The sequence below is a fragment of the Anarhichas minor genome, unplaced genomic scaffold, assembly GCF_050575085.1.
Source record: "Anarhichas minor isolate MPS153535 unplaced genomic scaffold, ASM5057508v1 ptg000002l, whole genome shotgun sequence".
Lineage (NCBI taxonomy): Eukaryota > Metazoa > Chordata > Actinopteri > Perciformes > Anarhichadidae > Anarhichas > Anarhichas minor.
Window position 1 is genome coordinate 80001 of NW_027466448.1, and position 22383 is coordinate 102383.

The following is a 22383-nucleotide window of genomic DNA, read 5'->3' on the forward strand; positions in this document are numbered from 1 at the left end:
TGCTAACGGCTAACCAACAGGAGGTTCACTTCAGGTACATTATGATGCCTTCAGGCTCTGCTCAGTGAACATGAGTACTGGCTGAAGGTACATTATAACGTTATCGTGATGTGTTCACATGTCATCTGTAAAATGTAGTTTTGGTGATAAACTTGAATAAATCCAGTAGTTTGAAGGAGATGTTTACTGACTTCAGAGCGTTGAAATGATTTTTGGGACGTTTGAAAACATAATATTCTGGACCCTTGTAGACCAGGTGCTATAATCAAACAGGGATCTGTATCTGTTCAAATGGATCGTCTATAGTACGAGTCCATCAAACATCTTGTGCGATTGGTTTTGTCTGGAACAGACTCAGTCTTCAGTGGTTTTGGATTTCTTCTTCTTTCTTTTTTATTTCCCGCAGACTGAGACACAGGAAGTGCTTTGGCACCTCTCGACTCATTTGGTGTTTTACAAAAACGGAAATGATGGAGGTGTTTGTTCTCATTCGGCATTCTTATAGCGACGGGATCGCCCACGTTAGAGCAGGTGTGAACAGGGTCTGATGCACCAGACCGGGACCAGGGTCTGATCCACCGGTCCAGGTCCGAGTCTCGGTGTCGTGTGTCATCGTCACAGTTAATCTTCCCACAGACTCTGCTGTAGAAGTGACTTCCTGTTAATATGTTAAATGTGTAGACCAACACGATGTGGTTACAGTGTCTGGTGGAGATGAGCAGCTCAGGACTCACTGCTCCTCTCACTTCACACGCTTCAATGTGAAAGAAAAGAGTTAAAGACGAAGAGAATCCACTGGGAACCAGACTTTCAGTAGTTGTTTAATCCGGCTGATGAACACAAACAAACCAAACTAAAAAACTTGACCTCCATCTTTAAAAGCTGCATGTACCTCCACCTCTTTACTGCTGTACTCAGCTCTGTGGTACATGTATATATACACATATATACGTATAGTACTTTTAAGCTGTCCAATGGAATAAAATGTACAATATTTTCCTCTGATATGTAGTAGTGTAGAAGTATAAAGTAACATAACATTGACAAGTGAAGTACAAAAACCTCTAAATTGTACTTGAGTACGTGTACTTTGTTCACACAGAGTATCACTGTAGCAGCTGTCGATGTAGTAAATATAATAAATGAAATACATGTTACGAGGTCAGAGGACACAGGAAGCGTCTCCCACCATCACGGTGCTGCTTCGTCATCGCAGCAGTGGCTTCTGGGAGTTTTTATTTATTCTTATGGGGTCACCATCAGGAGACTGGTGTTGGTAGCTCATGGCTCTTTGTAATAGTGCCCATCTTGTTGTGGAGGTAACAGCTGGTTCCTGCTGAGGCAGATGTAATGGAGACGGAGTTACGTAACCACATAGCCAAAAGGAAGGTGCAGTGCATTGTGGAACCTCGTCTGCATCCGACCATGCAGTGAACACACAGAGGAGTTAGAGCCTTGCTCAAGGACACGTCATGACATGTCTTTGTTTCCTGAACTCGCCACACATTTACCAGCATGTTCCTCCAGTGTTACCGTTAACCATCAGAGTGTAAATAAAGTTTAAACGTTAACCATCACAGTATAAATAAAGTTTAAACGTTAACCATCACAGTGTAAATAAAGTTTAAACGTCAACCATCACAGTGTAAATAAAGTTTAAACGTCAACCATCACAGTGTAAATAAAGTTTAAACGTCAACCATCAGTGTAAATAAAGTTTAAACGTCAACCATCACAGTGTAAATAAAGTTTAAACGTTAACCATCACAGTGTAAATAAAGTTTAAACGTCAACCATCACAGTGTAAATAAAGTTTAAACGTCAACCATCACAGTGTAAATAAAGTTTAAACGTCAACCATCACAGTGTAAATAAAGTTTAAACGTCAACCATCACAGTGTAAATAAAGTTTAAACGTCAACCATCACAGTGTAAATAAAGTTTAAACGTCAACCATCACAGTGTAAATAAAGTTTAAACGTCAACCATCACAGTGTAAATAAAGTTTAAACGTCAACCATCACAGTGTAAATAAAGTTTAAACGTCAACCATCACAGTGTAAATAAAGTTTAAACGTCAACCATCACAGTGTAAATAAAGTTTAAACGTCAACCATCACAGTGTAAATAAAGTTTAAACGTTAACCATCACAGTGTAAATAAAGTTTAAACGTCAACCATCACAGTGTAAATAAAGTTTAAACGTCAACCATCACAGTGTAAATAAAATTTAAACGTCAACCATCACAGTGTAAATAAAGTTTAAACGTCAACCATCACAGTGTAAATAAAGTTTTACTGACTCAGTAGAACATGTGTTTCTAGTCTCTGATCATGTTTCATTGTAAACAACCAATCAGAGGAGAGCTAGTAACGTTAGCAGCACCGCTAACGGCTAACCAACAGGAAGAGAGCTAGTAACGTTAGCAGCACCGCTAACGGCTAACCAACGGAGGTTCACTTCAGTTGCATTATGATGCCTTCAGGCTCTGCTCAGTGAACATGAGTACTGGCTGAAGGTACATTATAACGTTATCATGATGTGTTCACATGTCATCTGTAAAATGTAGTTTTGGTGATGAACTTGAATAAATCCAGTAGTTTGAAGGAGATGTTTTCACATGAATATAAAATAGATATTAGATTATGAGCTGTTTAAACCGTAAGTTCCTGTCGTCCATCAGTATTTTAAAATAGATTCAGCTGCCTACTTACAAGCGCCTCTTTTCAAATGATCACTTCTAACGAGAGTTCCGTTTGTGTGTGTGTGTGTGTGTCACTTGTTACTTTTGCTGTGTAATCTTTCTACCTGCTGTATTAGTGAACTTGTTATATTAAATAATAACCGCTAACAAAGCTCTGCTAATTCAGTGATGAACACATTTGAATATACTGTATTTTCTTCACAAAGTTCCTACGCTTGTGATACTGCCTTATTTCATCTCTGCTCGCAGCGGTGACTCGTTGTCACTGTTTGTGACAGCAGGAGGTCGTCTGCTCCCGTGAGCTAACTCTAATGTGTGAAGCCGTAGCTAACGGAGGTGTTTCTTGGGTGTAACCGCTCACAACGAGGTCTGCGTGTTCTTGAGAGCTGCTGTGGTGTATTTTTATATATTTAGAGAGACGTGTTAAAATGTTCTTTCTTATATATTGAACTGACATTATAGAAAATAGCCCCTGTGGTCTTTTTAAAGCTCCTGTGCACCGATAGCTTCTCCTAGCTAACCTCACCAACGGCTTCAGAAACAGACTTTTACTCTGAATGTCACCGACGGTCTTAATATGGCGCCGAGAAGTGTCTCAGAGGTTCCACACCAACAGAGTCAGCTGCTAATGATTCAGCAGCAAACAGGCGTCCTCTCAAAGAGGAAGTGTTTACTTCCTAGCTCCTTGTTCCTGTGTAGCTGCCATTAAGCGCTGCATGCTCATCAGTAACTGGGACTACTGGTCTGCTGCCGGGAGCGTTATTATGGCTGGTAATTAATCCCAGTTTGCACCGGACATGTTGTAGTTTTAATGTTACTGGCTCGAGAAAATATAGAAGTGACAATAACAGAAAGTCATTTAGCCTTTTTATTATTCCTTGACTTTTGTTATTTGCTTACCTGAAACCAGAAATAGATAATATGAACATAAATGCTACATTTTAAACATTTAATGAGCAATTTGTGACAAACAGACCTCCTATAGCCTTGATGCTAACAAATGTCAAATCAGGCATTATTCTTTTTTTAATGTATTACATGTAAAATACATCTGTTGTGTTTACAGTTCAGCCATTGTGTCTGATACAAACCCAACATATACAGCAGCTTCATGATGATGCAGTTTAGTTTAAGTCTTTATTTGTTGGTAAAGATTTGTCAGGTTCACAAAGACTGAACAGCAAAAGGTATTTGGGTCAGACACGTATGCAACGCTGATTACCGTAATATGTGTGGTATTTGTTATAAATGTACGTTGGACAGTGATAAGAAGCTGTACATGGAGGGACTTCTTCTTCTTCTTTAAATTCCACTGGCGGATCGCAACCAACTTGCATAGGTGCATACCGCCACCTAATGTACCGGAGTGTGCATTTTCAGGGTAACCTTTTCTTCACTGTTCTGATAATAAAATAAAATAATATATATTTATATATATAAATAACTAAAGAAATAAACCTAAACAACACCTAACAACTAAATCCTACGGTCTAATCCCGTTTCTTTCCATGGAGGGGCTTAGGACCCAGGGGAATGTAGGTGAATGAAACAGGAAGTGATGGAATGGAAGACACGCAACACAAACAGCTGTTCACCGCTCGCTGGCCGGCCGGTTCTTTTCGTCGTTAATTAATTAATGCTTTAACGCGAAAAAAAAATACCGTGATATACCGTGAAACCACCAGAATCTTACAAAATACCGTGATATGCATTTTTGGTCATACCGCCCAGCCCTAGCTGTCACACTGGAGGACTGATGACCTCGTCTCAAGGAGCCTCCTTTGCACATGCTCAGTACACACCTTGTAGGTGAAGCAGGGCCACTTCTCTCTCTCCGGGGTGCTGGTGGAATGCTAATGGGCCCCGTGGAGGAGGAGGGGGGGGGGGCGCTAATTGATTCGTTGTCCCCGACTCTCCTCGTTAACAGCCTCTCCCTAGGTAGCAGGTCTCAGGTGGCAGGGAGAGTCCCAAACCGAGGCCGGGATCACACAGATGGAGGAGGAGGGCTGACACGATGAGATATACAGTGTATATATATATTTATGTGTATTAATTCACTTACTGCTTTGTGTTCACAGCATCCGCAGTGTGATGCAGAAGTACCTGGAGGAGAGAGACGAGCTGACGTTTGACAAAATATTCAACCAGAAAATTGGTAAGTGAACGTTTTTACTGTTCTTATTGAAGGAGACGTGTGCAAACGTGATAACAGGAAGGAAAAGACCGCTCATCCTCAAACAATACAAGAACACTGTTCTCGCATTCCTCCTCTGAGCGGTATATTATATACTCAAAGTTTTCACCTAGCCACTGCAATATCTCAACGTCTACTACATTTATCACCATGTTTGTGGAGGCCTTCGTGATCCCCAGAGGATGAACCCTGCTGACTTTGATGATCCTCTAGCTTCTCCTGTAGCGTCACCAGGAAAAAGCTCTCAACTATTTGATGGACTATTTTGGTTCATACGTTCATGTTCCCCTGTTGGTCATCGGTGCTTTTTTATATTTTTATATATAGAAGAAATCAAGTTAAAATATCTTAAGTGCTTTATTTATAAGATCTGTGGCACTTTTTTTAAATGCAAGACGAAATAACATCGAGAAGTGAAGGAACTAGATTCATACATTCATGTTCCCCTGATGATGAATCATCGGAATCATCACCAGATCAAAGTGGAGAAGAAGTAGATGACGCTGAGAATACAAAGACTTTCAAACCTTCATACGTGTATAAATACAGAAGTACTTTGAGTAGAGCTGCAGGGTCCCATTAGAAGTTTTCACAATATTATCATAAACTGTAAGGTCTGCGTGATGTGATATGGAACGACCATAATTCCATAAATTAGTTTCTATTGTTTGTGCATCGATCTCATTTATATTCAATATTTTGTTTGGGTGAGTTTGATGAGCTGGATTCAGATCTGATGAGACGTTGTCACAGCACAGAGATCAGTGGTTAGATGAGTAACGTTCATCATCTCCTCCAGATATCGACCACATCGATCTCTGACGTTAGCTCCGTTGTTGTGGGTCTCTGTGGGGTTCTGTTCATTACCGCTGCTCGTCCTCACATCCAAACATCCATGACGCTCCTCCACGTCGTCACACCCCTCCGAGGCCCAAAACACGCCATGGGGAGAGGAGAGGAGGAGGAGGAGGGGAGAGGAAGAGAGGAGGAGGGGAGAGGAAGAGAGGAAGAGAGGAGGAGGGGAGAGGAGAGGGGGACGTGAAGTAATTTCCTTTATTTTTGCGTAGTTTGTTTGTGAGTATCGTCGGCGTTGTTGGTCCAGAGCGTTGTGTTTCTTGTCCTCCTGGTTCTTCGTGGTTCGTCTGCTCGGGTTGTTTCCACAGCGAGCAGACGGGCTGAGAGCCGGCGGTAGCGGCGGCGTAGCGGGAGCACCGGGGGACCGAGGCCGCCCTGCAGGCTCCTGCTCGCTTTACTTACTGTTCTGGGTCTAAAGAGACTGAGCTAATTCTGTGTTCAGCTTCAGCGCTCCCTCCAGCAGACGTGTTAGAAAATACACATTTCACTTCACTGACCCGTGCAACATGTCTTCAAATGTAACAATTCAAAATATCCAAACATGAAATGCTGAGATTGCTGACCCTGGATCAGTGACTGTGTGACGGGTTTATTGGGACCACATCGCTGTCCTCTGGTCCCCCTGCTCGTTACTGGTCATTATCCGGCTCTTCCAGAACACATCGATACCGGGCCGGTCCACGTGTCTCTGGGGACGTTTACAGGCAGCCGTCCTCCGCTCGTGATCTGGTCTCCACTAATGTGGACGTCACTGTTACTTCTTATTAAACCAGGATCTCATCACAAGTGTTGATTTTGACTTATGTGTCCCGTCATTGTCTGTGAATACGTTTAAACGTGTTAAATATTTTTCAGAACAATCAGTTTGTTCTACGGAGGTCACCAGACCACAAATGTAGAAACCAAAACCAGTGAAAGTCCTCGATCCTTGATACACATTCAATAGCAAGATAAAAACATCTTTACTTTCAGTGTTGATGGAGCTGATACAACGTTGGCTTAGCTTAGCATCAATCAAACCAAACTCCATTCAGAAAACAAGCATTTTAAAAGTTGTTTGCTTGTCGTCTTGTTGACAGAACTACTAACACATGAATTCAGACTTTTTACAACTCTTCATCATTATGAAGTTATTTCTGCATCTTTTGTGTCTGTTTATTGTGATTAAATCACAGCATGAATGTGTATTTATGGTTCATTCAGCTGTAGTAAAGCAGCGGACGTGTGGAGAGACTGAGAGCATTGTTCTGTGTGCTCAACACATTTGAATGGCAAATATTGGTGCTTTTGCAGTAACAGGGGACACGTTTAACGGTAACACCGTCGAGTAGCGGTGACCTCAAACTCGCACCTGTTGCTTTAACATCTAATTGCACAAACAAACCAATCAGCTACGTTATTAAATAGAGTTAAAAGTCAACGTTTTAAAGCACATTTCAGTTATTTCTGCTCCACAGTTCCAGAGTAAGACGAGTCGTCCTCGTTCCTGCTTCTCTTACTGCGACGCTCTTCAACTCTTTTCAGCGTTTTGCTTTTGATACAAAATAAAACTGAATATGCCTAAAAACAGCTGCTTCATTCAGCGACTCAACTCGATCTATGAATTTAAAATCATTTTACTTTACACCAGAACCTCTAAATTCATCCTCAGAACGACATCCAACAATGTGAGCTCTATGGAGAAGAAGAAGAAGAACGGATCTGCATCGGACCCTCCAGGTCGTGGGTTCACCTGATGGTTCTGGTTCCTTTTCATTCATTAAATACGTCGGCCATCTTTTCACTTTGACTCACTTTTAATAGCTCTGCTCTTGAGTTTTGCTTTTGAATTTAGTCTTTTTAAAAGGTTTTTGTCCTCTAACTCAACGAGCCTTCGTTGATCATCATGACAACGAGGTCATGAAGAAGACGTTCTTACCTCCAGGGTTCAGACGCAGCGTCGACTTCTAGTCCAGAGAGCAACAATGAGATGTTTTTACATGGAGAATTAGGTTAGTTTGAGTTTGTGCATCAAACAACGTTAACCATCAGAGTGTAAATAAAGTTTTACTGACTCAGTAGAACATGTGTTTCTAGTCTCTGATCTCTGATCATGTTTCATTGTAAACAACCAATCAGAGGAGAGCTAGTAACGTTAGCAGCACCGCTAACGGCTAACCAACGGAGGTTCACTTCAGTTACATGATGATGCCTTCAGGCTCTGCTCAGTGAACATGAGTACTGGCTGAAGGTACATTATAACGTTATCGTGATGTGTTCACAGGTCATCTGTAAAATGTAGTTTTGGTGATGAACTCGAATAAATCCAGTAGTTTGAAGGAGAAGTTTTCACGTTAATATAAATGGATATTAGAGATGAATTATGATGTTTAACTGTTATTCTGCACGAAAGACATGTTCTAGTTCTAGTTCAGACATCTCCTCTTCTCCTTCCTCTCTCTCTCTTTCTCCCTCTCTCCCTCTTCTTCCTTTCTCTCTCTCTCTGTGTCTCTTCCTCTCTTTCTCTCTCTCTCCATCTGTCAGACTTCTGGAATGGATGATGGAGAGTTGTGCGTTGCCTAGCAACTGCGGGGTTGCCATAGGAACCCCCACATAGAACTACTGCTGCATTTTGCTCGTCGGTCGGGGGGGATGAAATGAAATTGATTAAAGCGGGAATATGAGAGAGAGAGACGCTTTTAAAGAGCATTGGAGACCCAGACCTTTCGTTTCCCAGAATGCAGCGTTTCTCCCGTATGTCAACGTCTGTCCTTCTCTCCCCCGTCGTTCACATCGTCTCCTCTGAGTTTAGTTACTCTCAGTACGAGTAATGAGTTGGTGACTTTGTAGTCGATCGTGTTCTACAAACACAAATAAAACAACGTTTCTCTGCATTGTGTATTGTTCATGTTGTTTTGTCCACCCTCTGTGTGAACGACCACAGTGAAGCAGTCATTTTCTCATAGACTTCTATACAACCAGAGGAGTCGCCCCCTGGTGGACACTAGAGAGAATGCAGCTTTAACACATGAAGCTTTGACTTCTCTCTAAAGAACCTGATTTATCTTCAGTTATTGAGTCGTTATAGATGTCGGGAGGTTTTGAACAAGTATATAACTCTTTAACTTTCTGTATGTAACCTCCTCTGGTCTGGACTCTGCTCCTCTGGTGTAACTTTGTGAGTCAAAGTCCACCAGAGTCACTCGCCCCCAACCAGAGAATCTGCTGACATCAGCAGAAACATTGAAACTGTTTTTAGATGCTGCTGTTTTTACCCATCATGCATCTGGTCCCGTACCTCATGGTTTCGTCCAGTGTTGCTGCTTTTTATTGGTTCTCTGGTGTTTTTTTGCACATTCTGAGTCCTCCTCGTTTCCTTTCCTCCTCTCTCTCCGTCAACTGGCAAGGTCCCATGGCAAAAAAGAACTAAACGATGTCGCACCTATGATTGGTCGAGTGTGTGTGTGTGTGTGTGTGTGGCGTCAGGGCAAATATCCTGATGAGGAGGGGAGGAGGTGGGATGCAGTGTGTGTGTGTGTGTGTGTATAAGGATGTATACATGTGTGTGTGTGTGTGTTCACAGGCCGTTGCTGTTGCGGTGTGTGAGGGGGGGTTTGGAGAGCTCCACCACTCCGGCCCGACCCTTCCCGATGACTTTGGGGGCTCGACGCAGCAGCTTCTGGGCTTCTGTGAACGCGTCGGTCAGCTCCTTCTTCCACTGCACGAACTCAGGGTCGCTCTGCGCACACACACACACGATATTAAAGGATGAATATTAAGATTATTAAGAGATAGAGGGATCAGGTCTTTCTCCTGGGGAGGGGGGGGGGGGGTCGTACCTCACACTGCAGCACAAACTGCTTCCCTCCTTTGATGCGCAGCAGGATACATTTCTTGTCTTTAATCTGCGTTTCTTCCACCGTGACGATCTGCTCCATCGTCAGCAGGTTTTGCTGTGAAACAAAAAGATTATAATTGAGCCATCGAAAATGAGCAAAGGTGAAGAAGAGCAGCATGCATCTGAATAGAATCTATATGATAATCATTTATTATTCTACTTGTTGTGAAAATTAAGACCATATCTAGACTGAGGAGGAGTGACGTAGAGACGCCGTATACGTCTCTGATAGAGACCTGTCAATCACTGTGTAGCCCCGCCCTAAAGCATCCCCTGCTTTATGGTCTGTTTGACTCTAAATGGACCATAATGTACTAAATGAACATCATGCTGTATTGAAGAAGACTTGAAACTAGAGATTGAGACCATAAACTCATGTTTACAATGTTTACTGAGGTAATAAATCAAGAGAGAAGTAGTCATTTTCTCATAGACTTCTATACAACCAGAGGAGTCGCCCCCTGGTGGACACTAGAGATAATGCAGCTTTAACACATGAAGCTTTGACTTCTCTCTAAAGAACCTGATTTATCTTCAGTTATTGAGTCGTTATAGATGTCGGGAGGTTTTGAACAAGTATATAACTCTTTAACTTTCTGTATGTAACCTCCTCTGGTCTGGACTCTGCTCCTCTGGTGTAACTTTGTGAGTCAAAGTCCACCAGAGTCACTCGCCCCCAACCAGAGAATCTGCTGACATCAGCAGAAACATTGAAACTGTTTTTAGATGCTGCTGTTTTTACCCATCATGCATCTGGTCCCGTACCTCATGGTTTCGTCCAGTGTTGCTGCTTTTTATTGGTTCTCTGGTGTTTTTTTGCACATTTTTCTCTCTGTGGTTTTGTTTTTCTTTTCAAAATAAAAGTCCTGCTCCTCTGAAACACAACCATCATGAGTAGAAGTAGAGAGAACTAGAACATGTCTTTAGAATTGGAAACACTGGAATCTATTTATACAACTTATTTCCAAGTGTCCACAAGTGTTACCATGTTGGATAAAAAGACTACAATGTAGAGTCTACATGTTGTAAATATTAAACTATTCACATGTTTCAGCCTCTCCTCCTCTCTCCTCTCTCCTCTGTGTTCACTTCCTGAAGTTCAGTCAAAGTTTCTCTGGTTTGTTGTCACATGACTGTTGGTCTCAGTTGGTCAATCATGACATCATAGTTTAACTGATGAGCTCACAATTTAATGTTTAAGCTTCGTTTTGGCTTATTTTACAGATGTAAGCGTTCGTCACACATGTGTTCAAGGACCGTCGGAAAGATGATGTCTGAAGATGATGTTTGGTTTTACATCTTCTGGCTGATGAACGGTGTAGTGTTTGGTGAATGATTAGAGAGAACATGGCTGGTTTCGCGATTCACAGTTAATCGTACGTTTGAAGTGGTTCATGTCGGTTTTCGTGTCTTCATCTTTTATAATATGAACTTAGCTGTCATGTGACCTGTTTAACCTTCTGTTGGAGACCTCATCAGTTTCTCCTCATGTGTTCTGAACGTAAACAATGACCCTAAATATGACTAGATGGAGCAGCTTGGACTGAGTTATATCTTCACCACAATGCTGCGTCTCTCAGCGTCTTGTTCTTTATGATCTAGAAGTCTGGAGGTAATATTTCCATATTCGTCTCGGTCAATAAAGAACTTGTTCAGCTTGTTTAGCATCTTCAGCATCGCTGCCTTCGCAAACAGAGCGGAGCGCCTCCAGGACGAGACATCCGCTCTGTCATTGTCTTGACTCTCAGATGGTCCTGAGGTGATGGAGTCACTCGTCAGCTGACTCTTGTGTTCACAGGACTGATCACATCCTGGATCTTTGAATCAGCTGTTCACCGGGCAGGATGTCATCGCAGCTTAAATATTTACATTTATCTTGTTTGAGACTTCTGTTTCCTGCTCCTCTTAATAACTCGTATCATGATGTTGTTCTCATAGCAGAATACAACTGTGTTATCCACAGAGATCAGGCTTAGTTCTTCTGTTGCGTCATGTTCAGGTTTTTATTAATTATCATAAGAAGTCTTCTGACTTTGTGATTAGCAGATTAAAGACCTCTGAAGAATCAAACATGAGATGTCGGAGAAACGATCTCGTATATATAACTGATGAAATATTTTAAGCGTAGTTTCGGCTGCTTTTCTGACAGAAGTGTTCATCACACGTGATGAGTTCAAGGACCGTTGGAGAGGTTAAAACCTGACGATACTGACTGTTTTACAGCTTCTGGCTGATGAACGGTGTAGTTTAGGAGATTGTTTAAAGAAAACATGTTTTTAAATCTCATTTTGTGGTTCACAGGGTTAAAGCATGAACGGTCTCTTCATATTTCATGTTTTTATGATATTATATCAGAGTTGTGTCTGAAACCCACTTCATGAAAACCAGATTTAAGAAACATGTTTCACCTCAGTGATGAAGAGCTTTAGTCTTCATCACTGAGGTGATCACCAGCAGACTGCAGAGCAGCACATCAGGAGAATACTGCACATTGTTTGCTAATCCTGATGTTGTATCTGACACACACACACACACAGTCTCACACACACACAGTCTCACACACACACAGTCTCACACACACACACAGTCTCACACACACACAGTCTCACACACACAGTCTCACACTCACACACAGTCTCACACACACACACACAGTCTCACACTCACACACAGTCTCACACACACACACAGTCTCACACACACACACACACAGTCTCACACACACACAGTCTCACACACACAGTCTCACACTCACACACAGTCTCACACACACACACAGTCTCACACACACACACACACAGTCTCACACACACAGTCTCACACACACAGTCTCACACTCACACACAGTCTCACACACACACAGTCTCACACACACACACACACAGTCTCACACACACACACACAGTCTCACACACACACACAGTCTCTCACACACACACACACACAGTCTCACACACACACACACAGTCTCTCACACACACACACAGTCTCTCTCTCACACACACACACACACACACACAGTCTCTCTCACACACACACACACACAGTCTCTCACACACACACACACACAATCTCTCACACACACACACACACACAGTCTCTCACACACACAGTCTCTCACACACACACACACACAATCTCTCACACACACACACACACAGTCTCTCACACACACAGTCTCTCACACACACAGTCTCTCACACACACACACAGTCTCTCACACACACACACACAGTCTCTCACACACACAGTCTCTCACACACACACACAGTCTCTCACACACACAATCTCTCACACACACACACACACAGTCTCTCACACACACAGTCTCTCACACACACACACACAGTCTCTCACACACACAGTCTCTCACACACACACACAGTCTCTCACACACACAATCTCTCACACACACACACACACAGTCTCTCACACACACAGTCTCTCACACAGTCTCACACACAGTCTCACACACACACTCTCACACAGTCTCACACACACACAGTCTCACACACAGTCTCACACACACAGTCTCACACACACACAGTCTCTCACACACACACACACACACAGTCTCTCTCACACACACACACACACAGTCTCTCTCACACACACAGTCTCTCACACACACACACACACAGTCTCTCACACACACACACACACACACACACAGTCTCTCTCACACACACAGTCTCACACACAGTATCTCACACACACACACACAGTCTCTCACACACACACACACACAGTCTCTCTCACACACACACACACACACACACAGTCTCTCAAACACACACACACAGTCTCTCACACACACAGTCTCTCACACACACACACACACACACACACACAGTCTCTCACACACACACAGTGTCACACAGTCTCTCACACACACACAGTGTCACACACACACACACACTGCAGTAAAGGTCAGTTTATGTTTAATGCAGCACAGTGGAGTCTCAGTAAGACATCTGTCTTTTTTTATGTTTCCATGAATTTAATTGAAACATTTTATTCTATTTTATTTCACAGCAGGAAAACTCATATCATAATCTAATGAGGACTGAAGATTGTTTTTAATGATGAATCTGTTTAAAGACCATCATAACTTTCTTAAAGACGATTTTGGTCCAAAATAACTTCTCAATGAACGTGTAGGAGCTGGAACTAGTTTAACGATCGACTCATCGATGAATCGACACATTGTTTCAGCTCTAGTTGAACCTACTGATTCATCTCACCTTCCTGTTCAGATGCATCTCCTCCATCATCTGACTTCTCCTCCACATGTCTGATGTATTTCTACATGACGGGACGGAGAAGACTAACCTGAAATAGTGCTTTTATATTCACAATAGAGCTGAAAACTCTACTTTCTCTGTTAATGCTTTTACATGTTGACTCCACAGCGTGTGAACTCCTGAGCGATATCGCTGAGAACGTCCGTCGTTAACGTCTGTTTCTAAAGAGATGGAACCATCAAATGTTTCCTTTATTCCTTTATTTGAGACTCTGGATGGAGCCGGTCTCAGGTGATCCGCTCTAATGAGGTGTGTGTGTGTGTGTGTGTGTGTGTGTGTGTGTTCACTGTAAGAGGCCATTTGTTGAATTAGCTGGGCAGTGTTGAAGTGTTCAGCGATTAAGGTTAATCCTCGAGTCGTGGTGATGTAAGAACTGTAGTTCTCTCACACCTTCCTGTGTGTGTGTGTGTGTGTGTGTGTGTGAGACTGTGTGTGTGTGAGTGTGAGGGGAAATGATGCGTCACGTCTGGAGGAGCGATAAAGCCTTCGGGGGGGGAAGAGGTGCATGATGGGTGATATGAGGAGCGATGTCTTCTCCTCAAACTGAAGCTAGAAACACTTTCACACTTCTAGAGCTGAGCCCCGTTTATCTCTGTTCAACATGTCGGAGTAAAGACCAGGTATCACAGCTAGGACTGTACTACTGTAGGACTGTACTACTGTAGGACTGTACTACCGTAGGACTGTACTACAGTACTACCGTAGGACTGTACTACCGTAGGACTGTACTACTGTAGGACTGTACTACAGTACTACTGTAGGACTGTACTACAGTACTACCATAGGACTGTACGACTGTACTACAGTAGGACTGTACTACAGTATATATATATATATATGCACAATATATATATATTATAATAATTAATTAATTAATTGGTACCGTTGTATGTTTTTATACCTTTATTAACTTCCACTTTTACGGAGAAGCTGATTTTCTGTTTCTAAAACTAAACAGTTACAGAAACATTTCTTTCTATAAGTTTGTTATTTAAATAAGATCTTGCAGCTTTTTTTATATTAGTTCAGGATGCTGAACGTGTCATCAGTAGGAGACATATTCCACGTTAAACGTCACTTTTTATTTCAATAATTCTGCTGGATTTGTTCTCGGTTGTTTAGCCGATAAAATGTGAGAGAGAAAACGGTCGATCACAATTTTATTTATTTTATTTATTTTATCGACTCACTGAGCTTTCTGTTTTTATTATTATTGTCTTTGTCTGTCAAATCACTTTGTAAACTCTGTTTTTAAAGCTGCTATATAAATAAAGTTGTTATATTTATTATGAATAAAGCCGACCTACATGTATAAACCTCATGTTCTCTTTACATCACATCAGACAAAAAGCAATAAATCCTCAAAATGTAGAAGCTGGATAAATATTATCAATATTTAAAAAGTATTTTAATAGTTTCACTAAATGATTTCTGACAAATAGTTTCCGCTCTAACACAAACAGGACTGTTGACGTGCTCTTTTATCATGATAACCGTGCTAAGCTACTTCCTGCTCAGATGTGTCAAATTAAAAGCCTTCCAGTAGCTTTAAAGGACGCCGCTCTGCTTCCACTTCCTCTCTCGGTGTACTTGTACACACAGTGTGTGTAATTTATGGCGATTGTTTGTGTCTTTGTCACTTTCGTCACCAGAAATGATGCGATATGTGTCGCAGTGTGTCGATCTGTGACTTTAATCTAGAAACAGAAAGCGGAAGGTTTGAATGTTTTATCGTTTATTCTCCTGGAGTTTAGTTTTCATGTTTTATCTCCGAGCAGAGTGTCGACACACTGACCTTTATCTTCAATAGTTCACTTCTGCAAACTCTAAAACCTGCTTTCAATCCTCTTCTTCTTCTTCTTCTTCTTCTTCTTCTTCTTCTCTTTTAAAGACGGTAAACACTCACCAACGTTCGACCCTGTCATTTATTTCTCTTCTGTGCTTTTATTTCCTTTTATTTAATAGTTCATTTAAAAGTGTTTTTGCACTGTAGCTTTACCATAATCTATATTTTCTGATGTATTTATTCAGTGTGAATTGATTTTTTAATGTTGTTCTAATGCATTTAGATGTGTAATGTAATTAGATGTGTTGGTACAGCCTCACCAAACAGACCGTGTCGTCCTGAAGACCAGCATCTTGTTACGCGTCTATTTCTGTTAATACCTGAAGCTGATCAGGTACAAGCTGCAGAGAGGAGAGTCAACACGCTAACGAGTGACTTAGCTCATTACTGCTCCGTCCTCTAGTCTCTAGTCTCTGTCCTCTAGTGTCTAGTGGTCTCTGTCCTCTAGTCTCTGTCCTCTAGTGTCTAGTGGTCTCTGTCCTCTAGTCTCTGTCCTCTAGTGTCTAGTGGTCTCTGTCCTCTAGTCTCTGTCCTCTAGTGTCTAGTGGTCTCTGTCCTCTAGTCTCTGTCCTCTAGTGTCTAGTGGTCTCTGTCCTCTAGTCTCTGTCCTCTAGTTGTCTCTAGTCTCTGTCCTCTAGTGGTCTCTGTCCTCTGGTCTCTAGTGGTCTCTGTCCTCTGGTCTCTAGTGGTCTCTGTCCTCTAGTCTCTAGTGGTCTCTGTGCTCTGGTCTATGTCCTCTGGTCTCTAGTGGTCTCTGTCCTCTGGTCTCTAGTGGTCTCTGGTCTCTAGCCGTCTCTGTCCTCTGGTCTCTATCCTCTTGTCTCTAGTCTCTGTCCTCTAGTCTCTGACCTCTAGTCTCTAGTGGTCTCTGTCCTCTGGTCTCTAGTTGTCCTCTGGTCTCTAGTGCTCTCTTTGTTGTGACCACAGTGAAGTGTATAAACCCTGAAGTGGTCTTGTTGTAGACCTCATCAGACCTCATAGCAGCATCATCTCTCTGTCTCCACACAGCCTGTAGCCACGGAGGTAATTACCATGGCAACAGGGCATCTCATCTATGCCAGCCCCCCCCCTTCTTCTTCAGAGAGTGTGTGTGTGTGTGTGTGTGTGTGTGTGTGTGTGTGTGTGTGTGTGTGAGTGAAACGAGCCTCCACAGCTACTAACCCTTTCATCTAGTCTACAGAGTAACACTGATACTATGTGTATAAACAGTAATGCATCCCGTCACAGAGCAAGTCACTCTTGTTCACTCCTTCACTCCTCGCTACATGAGACGATGAGCAGTAAACTGAATCAACAGAGGACACATTTTAGATTTTAACATCTCCTCCTGTGGAGTCATGAACGCATCTTTCTCTCTGCTTCTTGTTCTGATTTATACGTTTTACTTGACGAGCTTTATGAGTGAGATCTACAGCTCGCTGTCTCAGTCTGAAGGGTTCATCCTCTGGGGACCTTGAATATCATAACAACCCGTTCAAAAGTTGAGATGTTTCACACCAACAAATATTATTTGTCAATTATATTTCACGTGGTCATATCTCATGCATATTCATTTTATGTTCTCTGTATTATTGTAACATTTTAATATTCTAAATGTGGAGGCTTTAATAAGCACAGCTGTCTTCCTGCTCAGTGATAATATTTATGTTCTATATCTTTATACGTTCTGTTTCTCCAGGTTTCCTCCTCTTCAAAGACTTCTGTATGAACGAGATCGACGAGGCCGTGCCACAGCTCAAGTTCTACGAAGAAGTGAGTCCAAAGCGTCCAGCGGGGATTAGACGGGAGATTAAGGCTCCGTAATCCCGGAAGTGTTTGTTTGTTTGTTGTTTCCTCCGATGACCTCGTGTGTCTCTGGTCTCAGATTAAGGACTACGAGAAGCTGGACTCAGAGGAGGAGAGGTTGAGCCGCAGTCGGCAGATTTACGACGGCTACATCATGAAGGAGCTGCTGTCGTGTTCACACGTGAGGACCAAGTCTCCTTCACTCAACACAGACAAGGACACACAGACAAGGACACTCGGACGGGACTTTTTAATATCTAATGACACAATAAATACATTTCTTTCTTGAGACCAGAGTCAGGGGACAGTAGGGATGAGTATTGTTAGTATTTTATGGATACTAGTACTCTTATCAATACTCTTATCTGTTCTTTTTAATTATATTGTGAGAAAAAAAAGACAGTTAATTAAGAAAAGAATCAACATTTCATCAGACAGACAGACTGACGGAGAGACAGACCGGTCCCTAGTTGTCTCTATAATATAATACCTTCCTGGTCGTGTCACCCTGAGGTCTCGTATCGTCACATAAAACTAAATACTGGAGCAGCTGCTTTTTATTTCATTCTTTTTTAATAACCCTTCTTTTATTTGGTCCTCTCTGTTTCAGCCGTTTTCTAAGAAAGCAGTGGACCATGTGCAGAGTCACTTAACAAAGAAACAGGTTCCCCCGACTCTGTTCCAGGTAAAACCACACCGCCTCTACACCGCTATGAACTCTGGGAAATACAGAAAATAGCATTTACATTCAGGATGTTCTGGTGACACAAACAAATGTTTTCTGAAAATCAAACACTTGAAGCGGTAAATGAAACCTCCAGGTCAGCGGTGACTGATGATGAATAATTAAAGCATTAGAGACTTCACATCTGAGGGTGTGAATTACTCTCTCTCACACACACGCACACGCACACACACACACACACTACCAGATGAGGCAGCAGCTCCTGTGTTCTGAGGTAGAACCAGTGTTTCAGTGAATGGACTCTGGTGTCTTTGAAGAGAGAATAGATAACAGCTTCAGCTCCCCGTGTAGTAATACACTGACTGTGTATAAGTACCTCATACAATCCCAATACCTACAGAACATCTATTTAAATACATCAATAATACAAAACTAATTCAGTGGTGTCTGTTCAAGCTCACAACTCGAAACAAACTTAACTTCAGTTTGTTTTGATCCCTCGTTGATGTGTGCACATCTTTCACCATAAATAAAGAGCGTTATTGTACTTCTATATTATACTCTATGAGAGAACTCAACCGTATTCTGTCTGTACTTCCTTAAAGTGTCACATTTCCTATTGGTATCTTTTCTGTCATACAGCTCTGTTCTTGTAGCATATATTCTGGTTTTCTGTCAACATTGTTTTTAAACTCCAGATTCTAATGAAACGTTGAGAGAGAGAAGCATCAATTAGTTTCCTCTGAGCTCAGTGAATCTGCTCAACAGCTCCTCTCCTCCTGACTCCAGCATGGCTCTTATTGTGGATCATAATGATCATAAGTGAATACATATTCCCTCAAAGTGTCGCTCTCACTTCATGTTCAGCTGGAAACCAAAGAGGCGTCTTATGAGCCCACTTGTCAAAATGTTCTGAGAAGTGAATTCACTTTAAACGGCAGACAAAAGGAAGTCGACAGAAGCTTTAAAAGAAGCCACAGCGATGCACGCAGGTCACGGTGGCGTATAATCACGACGTTACTGAGAGAACCTGCTTGTGTCTCTCTGCAGCCGTACATCGTGGAGATCTGCGACAGCTTGAGAGGGAAGCTCTTCCAGAAGTTCATCGAGAGGTGAGACCGGAGAGGAAGAGCAGCTTCATCATTTCCTCACCTCCAACAGTCAACTCACACTGTTAACCCTCTCTCTCTCTCTCTCGCTCTGTGTGCTTCTCTTCTTCTTCTTTCCTTCAGTGACAAATTTACTCGTTTTTGCCAGTGGAAGAACGTGGAGCTAAACATCCACGTGAGTACAAGCTTTAAAAGTCACTTTAGAGCCACTAGTCTGGTTCATTTGGTCCAGACCAGAGGTCTTGAACATCAGTGCAGATAGATAGATAGATATATATATATATATATATATATATATATAGTATTTTACACTTAATTTAACTTCAAACAGACGCCACGGTTTCGGTCCATCGTGCATAGACCATGGTGTGTGTGAGTTTGACGGTTAATGTCCGTATTAGTGTGACTCCCTCTCAAAGACGCCTCCCTGTGCTTCCGTCTGTCCGTCCTCAGCTGACCATGAACGACTTCAGCGTGCATCGGATCATCGGCAGAGGAGGCTTCGGAGAGGTGTACGGCTGCAGGAAGGCCGACACGGGCAAGATGTGAGGAAGCAGAATGTATAATAAATGTAAAGGTCAGGGGTCACGCTGAGCCTGTGCTGATCTGTGGTGCTTGTGGTCTGAACGTCAGGTACGCCATGAAGTGTCTGGACAAGAAGAGGATCAAGATGAAGCAGGGGGAGACTCTAGCGCTCAACGAGAGAATCATGCTGTCGTTAGTCAGCACCGGGGTGAGTTCCTTTAGTTAATCACAGTTACACTCATTCACCTGGTTAGCAGCTGCTAGCTTAGCATCACACTCACTCTGATCTGCATGAGTATTATTATTAATGACACCAGTGGTTTTATTATACAAGTGAAGTGTGTGAGTATCGGGTCCAGTTAATGATCCGGTTCTGACTCTGCAGGACTGCCCGTTCATCGTGTGCATGACGTACGCCTTCCACACCCCCGACAAGCTCTGCTTCATCCTGGACCTCATGAACGGTAGGCTGACCCCTCATGGTCCCGTACTTCCTCATGGTCCCGTACTTCCTCATGGTCCCGTACTTCCTCATGGTCCCGTACTTCCTCATGGTCCCGTACTTCATGGTCCCGTACTTCATGGTCCCGTACTTCATGGTCCTGTACTTCCTCATGGTCCCGTACTTCCTCATGGTCCCGTACTTCATGGTCCTGTACTTCCTCATGGTCCTGTACTTCCTCATGGTCCCGTACTTCATGGTCCCGTACTTCCTCACCCCTCATGGTCCCGTACTTCCTCATGGTCCCATACTTCCTCATGGTCCCGTACTTCCTCATGGTCCTGTACTTCATGGTCCTGTACTTCCTCATGGTCCTGTACTTCATGGTCCTGTACTTCCTCATGGTCCCGTACTTCATGGTCCTGTACTTCCTCACCCCTCATGGTCCTGTACTTCCTCATGGTCCTGTACTTCCTCACCCCTCATGGTCCCGTACTTCCTCATGGTCCCGTACTTCCTCATGGTCCTGTACTTCATGGTCCCGTACTTCATGGTCCTGTACTTCCTCACCCCTCATGGTCCTGTACTTCCTCTTAAGGGTCTGTAGCCATCTCACAAACAATCAAACTCCTGAGTCGTCCCCCCCCCCTCCGAGACAATAGCCACCTCTTATTGATTGATATTGATCCAAGCATGAGGTTTTATGAGGTCACACTGACTCTGTGTGTGTGTGTGTGTGTGTCTGTGTGTGTGTGTGTGTGTGTGTTCAGGCGGCGACCTACACTACCACCTGTCTCAGCACGGCGTGTTCAGTGAGAAGGAGATGCGTTTCTACGCGGCTGAGATCATCCTGGGTCTGGAGCACATGCACAACCGCTTCGTGGTCTACAGGGACCTCAAGGTAGACTCTCTGGTTCCAGACCATTTAAAGTTTTATTGTGTGTGTGTGTCTTTCTCCTCTCTGCCATAACGTGCTGCAGAAATGAGTCAGCATTTTATTCACTTCCTGTTCCCTCGTCTTGAAGTCTTCTTGTTTCGATGTGTGAAATGAGGCGGAGGCCTTTTTACAGCAGACGGTGACATGTGAAGTTGAGGACCATAAAAACCAAAACTACGAGATGAAAGTGGCTACAAGTAGTCAGATGATGAGTTTCACGTGACACATTTGATATATTGTCAATTAAAAATATATATTTTAAGTGCAGATTTAAATATTCACTAGAGCTCCAAATGGGCATTAATCCGCCGCTGAAAACAGACCCCAACAAATGCACCAATCCTTCCTGTTTGTTTGATTAAAAAAACTACAGCGAGCAGCTGTTTTACAAACAAAGGAAACTATATATTTGTGTTTTTTAAAGATTCACGTCTTCAGTAGGAACCAATATGCTCGGAGCTGAGAGTCACAAACAGGAAGTCAGACGGTATTGAGAGACGGACCGACGTGATGTTGGTTTGGCTCTTTTAATGACATGTGTTGACAAAAAGAAGAAGAAGATAGAATGACGTCTGTTTTATCCTATTGATGAATCAAAGCATGTCGCCTTCATAAGAAAGTTTAATATTCAGATTATTTATTAGATAATTATAGTAGGAAATCACATTCTTTTTACCTTTACAAACTACATACTGCTGCATGCAGGAAGCATTCTACTTGGACATTCTACTTCCTCATAACTTTGGACTCTGACCCTCTTGCTCATATTTCTGCAGTGCAAAGGATTGTGGGTAGGAATAGGCTGGCTTGCATACTGTAAAATGCTGGTATTTGCTGTACTGTATATTGGGACGTAATGAATCTTATTCTGGCAGCCTGGAACAAACCCTGAACCTCGGTCACACCTCCACACAGATGCTCTGTGTTCAGCTCCTCTGCTTCTCCTCCGGCTCCCCTGTTTGGACTGGTTGCCATAATAACAGACATGTTTCTGTGGAAGTCAGGGAGCAGTTTTAGGGCTTCAATAAACAGAGCAGACCAATGCAGATACTACTGTGAGGGGAGAAGAGGATAACCAGGACAGGAGGTTCTTCTTCTACTGTCTGTGTCCACGAGAGT

At 42.7% G+C, this 22383-nt stretch overlaps 2 protein-coding genes across 3 annotated transcripts in view; one reads left to right on the forward strand and one right to left on the reverse strand.

Annotated features, from left to right (window-relative positions):
- Window positions 1-22383, forward strand: part of LOC142965101 (G protein-coupled receptor kinase 3) — a 48639-nt gene that overhangs the window by 9423 nt on the left and 16833 nt on the right. Inside the window, exons 2-12 of one of the 2 annotated variants that reach the window (XM_076105955.1) lie at window positions 4784-4860; window positions 7406-7745; window positions 17460-17533; window positions 17646-17747; window positions 18177-18251; window positions 19302-19363; window positions 19484-19535; window positions 19814-19905; window positions 19994-20093; window positions 20271-20349; window positions 21098-21228. In XM_076105955.1, coding sequence (XP_075962070.1) covers window positions 7724-7745; window positions 17460-17533; window positions 17646-17747; window positions 18177-18251; window positions 19302-19363; window positions 19484-19535; window positions 19814-19905; window positions 19994-20093; window positions 20271-20349; window positions 21098-21228 — 789 coding nt within the window. In that variant the 5' untranslated portion in view covers window positions 4784-4860; window positions 7406-7723. The remainder of the gene's footprint in view (window positions 1-4783; window positions 4861-7405; window positions 7746-17459; window positions 17534-17645; window positions 17748-18176; window positions 18252-19301; window positions 19364-19483; window positions 19536-19813; window positions 19906-19993; window positions 20094-20270; window positions 20350-21097; window positions 21229-22383) is intronic. The other variant, XM_076105869.1, reaches the window with a different exon arrangement.
- Window positions 9077-9718, reverse strand: LOC142965217 (G protein-coupled receptor kinase 3-like). The gene is made up of 2 exons (XM_076106055.1): window positions 9573-9718; window positions 9077-9472 (listed from the first exon to the last, which is right to left on the reverse strand). Exons 1-2 carry the CDS (start codon window positions 9669-9671, stop codon window positions 9311-9313), a joined length of 261 nt encoding a protein of 86 aa, XP_075962170.1. The 5' UTR covers window positions 9672-9718; the 3' UTR covers window positions 9077-9310.